This window comes from Choloepus didactylus, chromosome 6 (assembly GCF_015220235.1).
Source record: "Choloepus didactylus isolate mChoDid1 chromosome 6, mChoDid1.pri, whole genome shotgun sequence".
NCBI lineage: Eukaryota > Metazoa > Chordata > Mammalia > Pilosa > Megalonychidae > Choloepus > Choloepus didactylus.
This window is the reverse complement of record NC_051312.1, coordinates 87,596,219-87,610,991: the sequence shown is the minus strand read 5'-3', so window position 1 is coordinate 87,610,991 and position 14,773 is coordinate 87,596,219. Positions and strand designations below refer to the sequence as shown.

Sequence of the window (14,773 nt, the reverse complement as noted above, 5' to 3'; positions counted from 1 at the left end):
AATAAAATAAATTAATAACATAAATAGTATGTTAGAGAGTGACACATGCTAAGGGAAAAAATTAAAGCAGGGAAGGCAGGATATGAAATGTTAAGGATGGGTTTGAAATTTTAGATAGGATGGCAGTGTTAAGATCTCACTGAAGTTCAATGAGAAGGAGGGATAAGGGGTTTGGGATATTTGGGGTCATCTTTTTTCTTTTTATTTCTATCTATAAATGATCATGGTGATGAATGCACAAATACGTGGTGATACTGTGAACCATTATATACTTCGGATGGATGGTATGGTGTGTGTGTGTGACTATATCTTAATAAAATTACGTTAAAAAAAAAAAAAAAAAAGGTCTCACTGAAAAGGTGACCAGTCGCTTCAGTAAAGATGTAAAGGAAATAAGGGAGCTAACTAGGCTGATATCTTGAGGGAGAGTGGGTTCTAGGCAATGGGCTTAGAATATATAGAGGACCTGAAGTGGGAACTTACTTAGCTTATTTGAGGAGCAACAAGGCCTTTATAGCTAGGTAAAGAGAATGAGAGAATGAGTAAAGGGTAGTGAGGTAAAACAAGATCATGTAGGCTATGTCATGTAGGGCACAGTAAGAACTTTTTCTGAATGAGATTGTAATGTTTGAACAGAGGAGTAATCTGCTCTTTTCATGAATGACTACTCTCTTGAAAATACAAGGGCAAGGGTAGAAGCAGGGAGAGCAGTGAGGAGACTAATCTAGATTGTAATCTAGGCAAGATACGATGACTTGGACTGGAATAGTGGCAACTTATGTGGTGATGAGTGGTCATATTCAAATATATTTTGAGGATAGAGCTGTCAGGATATACTGATAAAATGTGGGGTGCAGGAGAAGGAGAAATTGGGGATGGCACCATTTTGCCTTAAGTAACTGTCATTAAATGAAGAGGGAGAGACTGCATAAAAAGCTGGTGTGGGAGAATATATTATGAGCTCAGTTTCAGTCTTTTTTGAGTTTGGAATGGCTATTAGATATCCAACTGCAGATGTCAGGTAGGCAGTTGGATATTTGAGTCTGGAGTTAGAAGGAGAAGTCTAGGCTAGATGTGTAAGTTGAGGAGTCTTCAGCATATAAATGGTATATAAAACCATGAGATTGGATGGTAACCCAAAGGAGTGATCATAGTTGGAGAAGAGGTCAAAGGAGTTAATTCTAAGACATCCAACTTTTAGAACATGGTTCTAAACCTTGACACTATTGACATTTTGAGTTGGTTAGTTCTTTATTGTAGGGGATTATACTGGGCATTGTAGAACGTTTTGCTGCATTCCTGGTCTCTACCCACCAAAGGCCAGTAGCATCCTCTTCTCCCATTGTGACAACCAAAAATTTCTCCCAGCATTGCCAAATGTTCTAGGACAAAGTGGGGGGCCCAAATAGCCCCTGGTTGAAAACCACTGATTTAGGGGTTGAGAAAATGAGGAGGAACTAGCAGTGCAAACAAGAAGGTGAAATTGGCCATAAAGGTAGGAGGAAAACCAGGCAAGTTAGTATACTGGAAGCCAAGTGAAAACAAATATTGTAAGGAGAAGAGAATGATTACTGTGAAATGTTGCTTACTATCAGATAAAATAAAGACTGAGAATCAACCATTGTATTTAGCAGTATGGCGACTATTAGTAACTTTGGCAGGCAATCACAGTGGAATGATGGAGTTGAAGTGTGTTCAAGATAGAATGCCCAAGAATAAAAAAGTATTTGCAAAGCCCCCCTTGAGGGACTGGGAGAAAATGTGGAAATATTACACTTTCCCACCTGGGGAATTACTGATATTCTTGCAAGCATTGGGACTACCAATTTAGTAGGCTGAGTCCTCGATCTTGGGGCTTGTACTTAATGAAGCTTGTTACTGCAAAGGAGAGGCTAGGTCTACTTAAAATTGTGCCTAAGAGTTACCTCCAGAGAACCTCTTACATTGCTCAGATGTGGTCTCTTTCTCTCCAAGCCACCTTGGCAGGTAAACTCACTGCCCTCCTCACTATGTGAGACATGACTCCCAGGGTGTAAATCTCCCTGGCAAAGTGGGACATGATTCCCAGGGATGAGCCTGGACCTGGCATCATGGGATTGGGAAAGCCTTCTTGTCCAAAAGGGGGAAGAGAAATAGAGTTTCAGGGGCTGAAAGATTTCAAATGGAGTTGAGAGGTTGTTCTGGAGGTTATTCTTATGCATTATAAAGATATCCCATTTTAGTTTTTAGTGTATTGGAATAGCTGGACAGAAATACCTGAAACTATTGAACTGTAACCTTTGATCCCTGAAGGTAGTTGTTTAACTGTACAGCTTACATGGTATGACCATGTGATTGTGAAAACCCTGTGGCTCATACTCCCTTTATCCAGTGTATGGACAGATGAATAGAAAAATGGGGACAAAAATTAAATGAATAACTGGGGATGAGGGTGGGTGGGATGTTTTGGGTGTTTTTTTTATTTTTATTTTTATTCTTTTATTGTTTGTTTTTAGAGCAATGAAAATATTCAAAAATTGATTGTGATGATGAATGCACATCTATAATGGTACTGTAAACAATTGTATCTTGTGGACGATTGTCGGGTATGTGAATATATCTCAATAAAATTGAATAAAATTTAAAAAAAGAATGCCCATCTCTTATCTGAAATTATAAACGTTATGAACAAGATCCCCCTGTTTATTATGGCAAAGTAATATCCAGGCATAAATTAATAACATAAAATGTCCACAATCTATACCAGGATAACTATGAAACACTAAGGAAGGATACAAGTGTAAATTTGAAGAAATGAAAGACATAGCATGCTTTTGGATAGGAAGACTTAGTATCATAAAGACATTAGTTGGCCCTAAGTTTATTTCTAATTTATCAAATCCCAATAACAAACAAGAATCAAGAATAGCCATTAAAACCTTGAAAAAGAAGAGTCCTGATGAGCAGCTGGCCATTTCAGATATTAAAACATACTAAAAAGCTTAAGTAATTAAAACGGTATGGTCTTGGTGCATGAATAGTAAACAGAATAGTGGAACAGAGAAATCTAAAAACAGACCCAATGGCATATAGAAAATATGATATACATAAGAGCAGTGCCTCACATAATTGGAGAAAAATGAACTATGTAATTAGTGGATTGGAATAAGTGATTAACTGTATAGAAAAAGATGAAATTGTTTCAAGCTCTCACGCTGTACACCAGGACAAATTCCAAAGGGATCAGGGATTTAAATGTAAAAACCAAACATGTACTAACTGATTTCTGATACCTAATAATACTAATACTGTGATACAAAATAAGGGAAAATGTTAATAAATTTGATTACATAAAACATCATTAATTAAAAATTTGTAAATTGTATCACAAATGGTTAATATCTTTCATATATAAAGGGCTTTTAAAAATAGAGAAGACAAAAGACAAATAGACCTTTAGAAAAATTGAATAGAGATATGGGCAGTTCACAGAGGAGTAATAGAACTTTTAACTATATGAAAAGAAACTCAATCTTGCTCTTACTGAAAGAATCAGAAATCTAATCCATACTGAGAATGCAACAAAGCTTCAGGGTACAAGATCAACACACATAAAACAGTGGTGTTTTTACATAGCAGCAATGAACAATCTGAAAAGGAAATCAAGAAAACAATTCCATTTATAATAACTAAAAGAATAAAATATATGAGTAAATTTAACCAAGGATATGAAAACTTATATACTGAAAAACTATAAAACATTGCTGAAAGAAATAAACCTAAATAAATGAAAAGCATCCCATGTTCATGGGCAGGAAGACTTAATACTGTTAAAATGTTAATTCTGTCCAAAATGAGTTACAGCACAATCCCAATCAAAATCCCAGCAACCTATTTTTACAGGAATGGGAAAACCGATCATCAAGTCCATCTGGGAGGGCAGGGGACGCTGAATAGCCAAAACAGTCTTGAAAAAGAAGAACAAAGTTGGACTCCCACTTCCAGATTTCAAAATGTACTACAATGCTGCAGTGATCAAAACAATGTAGTGTAGTCTAAATGGGTCAAGAACCTAAACCAAAGAGCTAAAGCCATAAAACTCAGAAAAAAAAACCATGGGGGAGAACCTTCATAACCTTGGATTTCTTCGTGATTCCTTAGATGTAAAAGCACAAGCAATAAAAGAAAAAATTAATAAAACGGATCTTGACAAAATCTTTTTGTATGTCAAAGGACAGTATTGAGAAAGTAAAAAGATAACCTACACAATGGGAGAAAATAATTCTGAACCATATATCAGATGAGGGAGTAATATCCAGATAATGTAAAGAACTCCTACAAATCAGCAAAAAAGAGATGAATAACCCAAGTTTTTTAAATGTGCAAAGGTCTTCACTACACATTTCTCTAAAGAAGATATATAACTGGCTAATAAGCATATGGAAAGATGCTCACATATCATTGGTCATCAGGGAATCCAAATTAGAACCACAATGAGTTACTACTTCATACGCACCAGGATAGCTTTTGTTAAAAAAAAGAGAGAGAAATGTTAAAAGAAGAGAGAGAAATTAAGTGTTGAAGAGGATGTGGAGAAATAGAAATGTTATACATTGCCAGTGGCACTGTAGAATAGTGCAGCCATGGTGGAAATCGGTTTGACACTTCCTCAGAAAATTGAACATAGAATTACCATATGACCCAGGAATCCCACTTCTTGGTATATACCCAGAAGAATTGAAAGCAGGGACTCAAAACAGATATTTGTACACCAGCGTTCCTAGCAGCATTGTTTACAATAGCCAAAAGATAGAAGCAACCCAACTGCCCATCAACAAAAGAATGGATAAACAAAATGTGGTGTATACATATAAAGGAATATTAGTCAGCCATGAAATGGAGTGAAATTCTTATGTATACTGCAACATGGATGAACCTGAAAGACATCATATTGAGTGAAATAAGCTAGCCACAGAAGGACAAATACTGTATGATCTCACTTGTATGAAATACCTAGAAGAAGTACCTGTCTTCTTAGAGACAGTTGGTGGGTTATAGGTTACCAGATGCAAGAATGACAGGGCGGGAAGAGGAAGTTATATCTTAATGGGTGAATAGTTTCTTTTAGAGGTGATAAAAAAAGAGGGGTAATGGGTGTTGGTGATGGTAGCACAATGTTGTAAATATAATGGATACAACAGAATTGTTTACTTGTTTGTGGTTAAAATAGGAAATTTTGTGCTTTATATTAGTTACTACAATAAAAAATGTGTTTTTTTTTAATAGTGTAGTACTGTTGCTGGAGCCCAGTTGGCACCCAAGGTGAGCTTCAGCGTAGGCTTGTTATCTTGTCTCAAGAAAGAATTCAGGGACAAGAGGAATGGTAGCAAGCAGTAAAGTTAATTTGAAAAGGCCAGCACACACCGGGAAATAGCAAAGGTTGGTAAGAAGGAACACACACTTGAGAGGTCAGCACCAGTGTGCCTAAGAGAGAAGACATACCTGGTTGAGCTATGTTCAGGTTTTATGTGTTAGCCTGTTGCTATGCTTTAGGCTAGGGTTGGGGGCAGAAATTCCCATTCTCCCTTCACCCTGGCTTAACCCCTCCTTTTCCCTCCATCTGGCTATCTCAGCTGACTCTAAGAATTAGGGTTCGGTCCTCCTTCTGCCCAGCCCCTCCTTTCTACCTCAACCTGTCTATCTAAGCTGGTTCTGAGAAGTAGAGTTTGGTCCTCCTCCTGCCCAACCCCTCCTTCTTGCTCTTCATTAGACTGTGTTGACTGTTGTTTGATGTTGACCCTCTATTTGAATGACCGACACCCCTGGCCTGCTTGGAGTGCCCTATTCTAGCCTGCCTCAGTACAGGGTAGGCACATAGACCAATGGAATAGAATTGAGAGTTCGGAGGTAAACCCACTTATCTATGGCCAATTGATTTTTGCCAAGGGTGCTAAGTCCACTCAATGGAGAAAGTATAGTCTCTTCAAATGGTGCTGGGAAAGCTGAATATGCATATATGAAAGAATGAAAGTAGACCCCTACCTCATACCATATATTCAAAAATTAAAGTGGATCACCATCTAAATATAAGAGCTAAAATCATAAAACTCTTAGAAAAAAACAGGATAAATCTACATGACGTAGGATTTGACAGTGGATTCTTAGGTACGACACCAAAAGCACAACAACAAAAGAAAGAATAGATAAATTGGACTTCATCAAAATTAAAAACTTTTGTGCATCAGAAGACATTTCCAAGTGTAAAAAGCAACCCTACAGAATTGGAGAAAATAACTGTAAATCATATATCTGATAAGGTTATAAAGAACTCCTAAAACTCAACAGCAACAAGATATACAACACAATTCTAAAATGGGCAAAGAACTTGAATAGACATTTCTACCCCACAAGAAATATAAATGGCCATTGAGCATGTGAAAAGTTGCACAACAGCATTAACCATTGGGGTAATACAAATCAAAACCACAATAAGATAACGCTTCACATCCACTAGGAAGGCTAATATGTATATATATTTTAATAGAAATTAACAAGTGTTAGTGAGGATGGGAGAAATTAGAACTCTCGTACATTGCTGTTGGGAATATGAAATGATGAAGCTGCTGTGAAAAAACAGTTTGTAAGTTTCTCGAAGAGTAAACATAGAATTATCATATATCCCAGCAATTGCACTCTTATGTATATATCCAAAAGAATTGAGAGGAGGGACTCAAACAGATACTTGTATAACAGCATTCATAGCAGCATTATTCACAGTATCCAAAAGATGGAAGCAAGCAAGCCAAGTGTCCTTGGACAGATAAATGGGTAAACAAAATGTGGTATGAACATACAATGGAATACTGTTCACCCATGAAAAGGAACCAAGTTTTAATACGTGCTAAAATACGGTGAACTTTGAAAACATTAGGCTAACTGAAATAAACCAAACATAGAACAAATATTAAACAATTCCACTTGTATGAAATATTTAAAATAAGCACATTCATAGAGATAGTACACCAGAGATTACAGGGGCTAAGGGAAAGGGAATGGGAAATTAATGGGTAATGCTTAATGTGTACATTTTCTGTTTTCAGTTATCAGAAAGTTTTGGTAATGGATGGTGGTGATGAAAACACAGCATTGTAAATGTAATTCTGCTTAATTGTACACCTAAAATGTTTAAATTGGCAAAATTTATGTTATGTTAATGAAAAGAGTGAAATCATGAACCACATGAAAATAAAAACTAAATTAAAAAAAAGAGAGAGAGATGGTCTGCCACCTAGGGGAAGAGCCAGAGCCAGAGCTGGCTCACCACCTGTTGGGCCCCATCACGCTGAGGGGTACTATCGGCAGCCCCCCAACCCCACCCCCCAGCATCTTCACTTCCCCATGTTCCAGCCTTGACTGCCCAGCTATATGCTTAGTGCCCAGCTCAGGCCCCCTGAAGCACCTGCGGGGGTGGGCACAGCCTCCGGATCTGTGCAGTTGGAGCTGCTGGAGCACGAGGTGGGAGCCGCGGGGAGAAGGATGGGGCTAACCAGTTAGTGGTGCTTGTTGTGTACATCTATTGGATAAATGAATACACCTCATCCATTGGAATTGGAGTTTTTCATTCAGGAATTGACGTATATGGCAGAGAATTTGCTTATGGTGGCCATCGTTATCCCTTTTCTGGAATATTTGAGATTTCCCCAGGAAATGCTTCTGAACTAGGAAAAACATTTAAATTTAAAGAAGCTGTTTTAGGGAGCACTGACTTCCTAGAAGATGATATAGAAAAAATTGTAGAAGAACTGAGAAAAGAATACAAAGGCAGTGCCTATCATTTGATGCATAAAAACTGCAATCACTTTAGCTTCATCAGATTCTTTGTGGGAAAGGCATTCCTCGCTGGATCAATCAATCGACTTGCCTACTTCAGCTCCTTTAAACCCTGGGTCATCAATTTGCCTACTTCAGCTCCTTTATACCCTTTCTACAGAGTTGCTTCCAGAAGGAGTGGCTTACTCCTGCAGCAGTCCTTTCTAGTGTCAGCCAAGAGCTACAGGAAGAAGTGGAGGACGCAGAGGATGCTGCCATACCAGCTTCCATGGCAAGCACTGCAGCGGGCTCCAGACCCGGGTGTCAAAATAAACTATAAATGTCTCCAAATTCACACATTCAGAACTGTCTCTGGCAGTTGAATATCAACTAGAGAAAAGCAAAGAATAAGCGTCTTTTGGATATTTCATATGCAAAGATGGCTCTCCCCCAAATCCCAGTTTTTCAGCTCAGGATTATATTTGTAATTAAAAAAAAAAACAAAAATAAAAACACTTGGTTCAGGAGGGAAAACTTTGTATGAAGCCACCCTCTGATTTTTTTACCTACTTGTAAATCTGGATTTATTTCTTCTGTTTTAAGTTATTTATTTCTTCTGTTAAGTTATGTTTACAGTATTTTGTATTGCTGTTTACTACAAATCTTGTCATGGACTCCTGCCACCATGAAAGAAGAAAATCTTCAACTCTTGAAAAATTAGGCAGGTAATCTTTGTACACTTCTGACAATTGCCAGAGCTATGGCATAAGTAATAGGGACACAAAAAGGTACTTACACAATTATAGTCACCATCACCTGCTTAAGAATTGTCTTTTGGATTTTTGTTTCTATTTTTCTTAAAGATATTGACCACCAGGATACAGGGAACCAGACTAACCAAGGTGAAGGAACACACACACAGCTCTGAGGATGGGGGCCCTTGGTCTGCCAGAGAGGTGGCCGGTCCCTGGGCCCACATCTCTCTCTCTCTCTTTTTTTTTTTTTTTTTTAATTCAGTTTTGTTGAGATATATTCACATACCATACAGTTATCCATGGTGTACAATCAACTGTTCACAGTACCATCATATAGTTATACATTCATCAGGCCAATAAAATTTTGAACATTTTCCTTACTCGAAAAAGAATAAAAATAAAAGTAAAAAAGCACACCACCCCCCACATCCCACCCTATTTTTCATTTAGTTTTGTCCCCATTTTTCTACTTGTCTGTCCATATACTGGATGAAAGGAGTATGAGCCAAAAGATTTTCACAATCATGCAGTCGCACCATGTAAGCTACATAGTTATGCAATCATCTTCAAAAATCAAGGCTACTGGGTTGCAGTTCAACAGTTTCAGGCATTTCCTTTAACTATTCCAATATACTAAAAATTGAAAAGGAGTATCTATATAGTGCATAAGGATGCCCTCCAGAGTGACCTCTCGACTCCATTTGAAATCTCTCAGCCAGTGAAACTTTATTTTGTTTCATTTCGTTTCCCCCTTTTGGTCAAGATTCTCTCAGTCCCACGATGCCAGGTCCAGGCTCATTCCTGGGAGTTATGTCCCACGTTGCCAGGGAGATTTACACCCCTGGGAGTCATGTCCCACCTAGGGAGGAGGGCAGTGAATTCACCTGCCGAGGGGCCCACTTCCTCTTAGCACTCGCTCGTATTCTGAGGAACACATCCACCAAGGTTCCCATTAAACAATTGGTTTCATTACAAATATCCATCCACCTAGGCAGGGTGGCAGATTCTTATGTATATATGGCATAAAGCCCTTTGATTCAGAAATTAAAATGTTTTTCTTTAAGGATGTTCTTGCTAGTGACTAACAAGTGTTTTTGCACACGTCTTGGGTGGTTTGTGGGTGGGGAGCTCCTTTTATTTTAATATGTAACTGATTTCCTCCCTGCATAGAATTTTGTTGATGGAGTAGGAATATCATAAGTGGTAGCCTTCTGAGTAGCAGTGTGAGTTGACATTCAACTGCTTTTAACTATTCAGGCTACCTTTTATACTGGACTTTAAAAAGCAGAGTCTAAAGTAGTACACCCCAAAAAGGTAATTCTTTGATATTTCAAACTTCCTATGTACCACATCAGAAGGAGTATGTTGGAGTTTGTTAGTTTGTTATGGGAGTAGTTTCACCTCATAAATAGAATGCCTAATCTCATTGACCTCTTGTTGAAAATTGTATTTGTGTGTCTTAAAAGTCTTCTTTTTCCTTCTCTCTAATGATGCCTCTTACATAACATACACTACGAATGAAATTGTCACCCCAGATAAGTCCTCCTTAACAAGGAATCTGTCTGCTCGAGTAGACTCCCATTTGATCCTTGGATGTAAGAACCATGTAATTACATGTAAAATTAGATTTTTCTGCCTTAAGAATGAATGTCCTATGTAAAATATCAGATGCAGCATGTAAGTTATCCAAGCAGTCACTTCCGCTTTATATTTATTATTAGTTTTAAAGTCATTTACATTTATTTAAACTTTAGATTGAATTATTTGCTATTGCTCTATGTGAAGATACATATCTGACAGTGAACTACATTTTTAACTTTTCCGTAAGCTGATTTTGATTCATTTTATCAACTTAAGCACACCCTAATCATGGGGGAAAATAAACCTTGGGTTATAAGCATTGACCCGAGGAAGATGAAGCCTCTTAACCTAATTTATGTTCTTGACTGTTCTGTTTCTGGAGAGGAAGGGTTTTACAGATCACTGTCAGTTCTTTAGAGTGCAGAGAACTTGTTTTAAGAGATGTGACAAAAAGAAGAAAGAATGAATACATGATTCTTATGAAAACTTGACTTGGTTCTGGTCTAAAAAATGTGATTTAGGACAAAACAACTAAGGCTATAGCAGTGAGTTGGGTCATTAAAAGAAGACTCCTAACACCAAAAACCCAGGTTATTGATGTAGTTTGCTCAATATTTTACTTTTTATAATATGGTGGGTTATAGTTTCTCCTAATCCATTCAAATTATACATGATTTAAAGCTAGGCTACTGACAGATATAAAGGAGTAGCCATTAGTTTGACACTTCTCAGTGATCGCAAAAAACATCCAATCTATGCTTACCCAGAGTCCAGCAACTCAGCACACAAATGATTTTTGTTTTTACTTTGTTGTATTTACTTTCATCTGCAGCATTTGGAGTATAATAAAAATAGTGCAAAGGGTCCTGGTTGAACTAAATAGTGGACTAAGCCCACTTATCTTTATAACCATCAGCAGATAAAAATTCTGGACATTAGATTTCTTGCAATCTAATTGTACCTGAGGTTGAGGCATAAGGAAATGTTTTTAGTTGAGCACATCTCCTTCAAGTCGGGTCCTTTTCTGTAGTTCAAAATTGATAATAGATTCCATTAACTAACATTTAAGCAGCTTTTACTTGCCACTGGAGGAAAAGAACCTTGTTCTCAACCTGATTTTTTGGTGAGAAAAATCCTGTATCAAAAACCCATTTATTAAGATGCATGTAATATGGTGGAGTTAGATACTCTCTTTGTAGTTGCAGCAAGTGAAACTTCTTTCTCATAGTGGATTGGACAGTAATAGAATGTTAGAGTGTCGAAAGCTCTGGTTCTCACTAGTATAAATGCCGTTTGTTGTTTTTTTTTTAATAAATCCTAAGAAGGTGGCATCAATTTTGGAAAGTGTGTGGCTTATGGGATTGTAAAAGGTGGTGATACTATACAAAGGGAGCCTCCACGTGATGCCTGAAATCAGCTCTGATAGCTATTGCTCTGACCCATGTCAATGGTGCAAGTTTCTCTTCACCAGCATTTGTATAGAGCAGGGAATTCTGGTTTTAGTTCATTAATAGTGTGTGTATGAGGAGATTCAACACTACAGATGGCTGTAGGACTCTATATCCATGGCTTATTTCCATCAAAAAACAAGTGGAAACACATTCACTGCTTCAGGGTTCTAATCTGTGTATCTTCTTGTGGTTCCATTTCTGTAAGATACTTTGTAATTTTGGTACATACTGTATTTTCTTTAAACAATTAAGTTTAAAAAGCTTGAGTTTGGTCAGCAAGCAGACCACAATGACATTGTGTCCCTTTCTTTTCAGTATGGTTTTAGAGTACTGCTGAATTTAGACTTTTCATTGTCTACTCAATCAGTATATGTACATCTTCACTGAAAGGTGTTACAGCTGTTAAAGAATCTTTGTGGACCTGAAGATAATTTCTTGTGAAGTTGAATACAGATGTACCGTCATTCATAGTGTTTGTATATATAAAAAAATGCACGGAATCTTCACTTTTGCTACCTTGATACAGCATTGGCCTGTCATGTTACAGCATTGAAATACATCAATTTATTTAAAAAATACTTTTATAAGGAAAAAAAAAGAATAATGTCAATGGAGAGTCAAGGGGAAAATAAGACAAATAAACATACAAACTGCTAAACAGGCCAATGATACTCTGCAAGATTTCTTTTTAAATGTCTAGCCTATTTTTCTAAGGGCTTACTCATTATTGGCTGAGAATTTATATGCTTAGAACTTGTCAAAAGATTAATTTTTTCCCAAACCTCAGTTTGAAAATGAGAAAAGGCAGCAACAAAATTAATTTGGTTATGTTATCACAGGCAGAAAAATCCACACTGAGAAACACTTTAACCTATTAGATTGCCAGTATCCCAAGTAGTTGAGGGAAATATTTCATTTGCTCTACTGACATTATTGGAATAATTGGTAAACCCTGAATAAATCTGTAGATTGGCTAATGGTATAGAATCAGTGTTAATTTTCTGATTTTAATAATTGTGTGTGGTTATGTAAGAAAATTTCTTTGCTCTAGATAGTTCACACAGCTTAAATATTTAGGGCTAAAGGGCTGCAAATTGGCAACTTATTCTGTAGGATTGCCTCTTCACTTGATAAGAGATAAGAGAGAATGAGAGAATAAAGCAAATGTAAATAAATTGGAGTATTATTTAAGAGAATGTCCTCGTTTTTAGAAAAGAGATAATTTCTAGAACATTATTTCCTGATAGACAGGAGGAGGAGGGGAATGGAATCTAGTACGCAGGTGGAAATTTTGGTAGTAAAGACCTTTCCTCTATAGTAACAGGAATGCAGGTAGAATATATGGGCACACATGCAGGTAAGATGGTGTAAAGATGTGGTAGGAGCTTGTGGAAATTCTCTTTCATTGCTTCAGGTTTCTTGGTGTTGTGGAAAGCAGGGTTTCTCAAGTGATGGTTAAAACCTGTATAATTAGAGTATTCACATATTTATTGAACACCAATGTGCACTTAGACACTAGGAGAATATTAAGGTAAATAAGACAATCTTGCACTTGAAGGGCTCACACTTTGAGACACACTGTTAATTATAATGCATCACAAAATATCCTACAAAAGATACATTGAAGAATTACTATTATTAATCAAGAGGCTTTAAATTACATATTTCTTTTGACTCACTTGTTCCCATAATAGAAATCCACAAAATCCAACCTAAGGAAATGTTCCTCAGTGCATAAAACATTAAGCACAAAGATGTTTATAGCAACATTTTTCCTAATTATGTAAAATTTGAAATAACATTCATTTCTAACAGTTTGGGAAAGTTTATAAATTATGTTAGTAAATTGACAAATTACGTAGCCATAAAAATTATTTTACACAAAGTTTCCATCACGAAGGTCAATGCTTATGATCAAATAATAAAGGAAAGAAGCAGGCTAATAATTTTTTTTTAACGACAGGATGAGCTCAACCAACTAAAAGCGTATCAATAAAAACTGCCTTTAAAAAACCGTTTATTAAAGTATAACATACACACAGAAAAGTACACAAATTTTAAGGGTGCTGCAGCTTGATGATCAACTTTCAAACTATGCTTGATAAACTTTTCAAACTATACTATAACCTTGTGTACCAGCACCTATAACAAAAAAAGTTATTTTCAGAACTTTGTTTATAATCTTGATGATATTATGTTCCAGAAATAAGAATTTATCTTTTTTTTACTTTCCTACAGGCAAGTGTCAATTGAGGAGGGAGAGAGGAAAGCCAAAGAGCTGAATGTTATGTTTATTGAAACTAGTGCAAAAGCAGGATACAATGTAAAGCAGGTAACAGTTCTTGTGTGTGGGGTAAAGTTTTCAGATTGAAAAAGCTTATGAAATAATTGTGTGAGTTTCTATTCTCTAATCTAAGGTTTTCTTCTAATTAGCAATAGCAAGCCTTATGAGCTAGCAACATATTTTAAAACCGTGTAAAAATGTAAATATGGGATAGTTTTTGGGAAAAGAGAAAAGATTTGCTAAACTTTTCAGATTATATACAAGACAACTATTTTATTATGGCTGCAAGCTTATGTGATTGCAAGATTGTGAACTCACCTTATTCCCCTTACATGCCTGCTGTGTTGACTTAAAGTTAAATTTTCCTTGTTTCAGAGTTTGATGGTAAGATTGTGATGAAAGCTAGTAGTCAGTCAATAATGGTGGTTTGCTTATTGTTATGAAAATATATTCTGGTTTCTTTATCGGTTCCTTAATAAACTGCTAGCATTTCAACAGTGTCACAACAGTGTTTTTGTGGAAAATATAGGGAGACCCCACATTATCAAGCTGTTTTCTACAGGATAGGGAAGCCAAAAACTTGCCTGCTTAATTCTTTAGGGCTATTATCATATAGAGTAGTGGTCCAAGATTTACAGACCAAAAAAAAATTTTTGTAACTATAGGTTATTATCAGAGGGTTTTCATATTAAAATCCTTTGAGCTGAATAATTTGAGCTTTCTGAAAAGTTCCCTGTGTTGTTTTCATTTTGCTCCTTTATTTCCTATTCCTCCTTGCCTTAAATCGTGTAATACTGAATTGCCACTCATTCCCTCATAGCTTATTATCTCATGGTTTCATATCTTTGCTAATTCTTTTGTTCCCTTTGCTTAGAATGTTTTCTTCTTTCCTATTTCCTACTCCTTTTATGTTT

The 14,773-nt window shown here is 36.5% G+C and overlaps 1 protein-coding gene and 1 pseudogene across 4 annotated transcripts in view; both read left to right on the top strand.

Annotated features, from left to right (window-relative positions):
* RAB6A (RAB6A, member RAS oncogene family) overlaps positions 1-14,773 on the top strand; it is a 74,566-nt gene that overhangs the window by 42,110 nt on the left and 17,683 nt on the right. For all 4 annotated transcript variants that reach the window (XM_037840582.1, XM_037840581.1, XM_037840583.1 and 1 more), the window contains exon 6: positions 13,814-13,907. In XM_037840582.1, the coding sequence (XP_037696510.1) occupies positions 13,814-13,907 (94 nt within the window). The remainder of the gene's footprint in view (positions 1-13,813; positions 13,908-14,773) is intronic.
* LOC119535858 lies at positions 6,115-8,284 on the top strand (annotated as a pseudogene).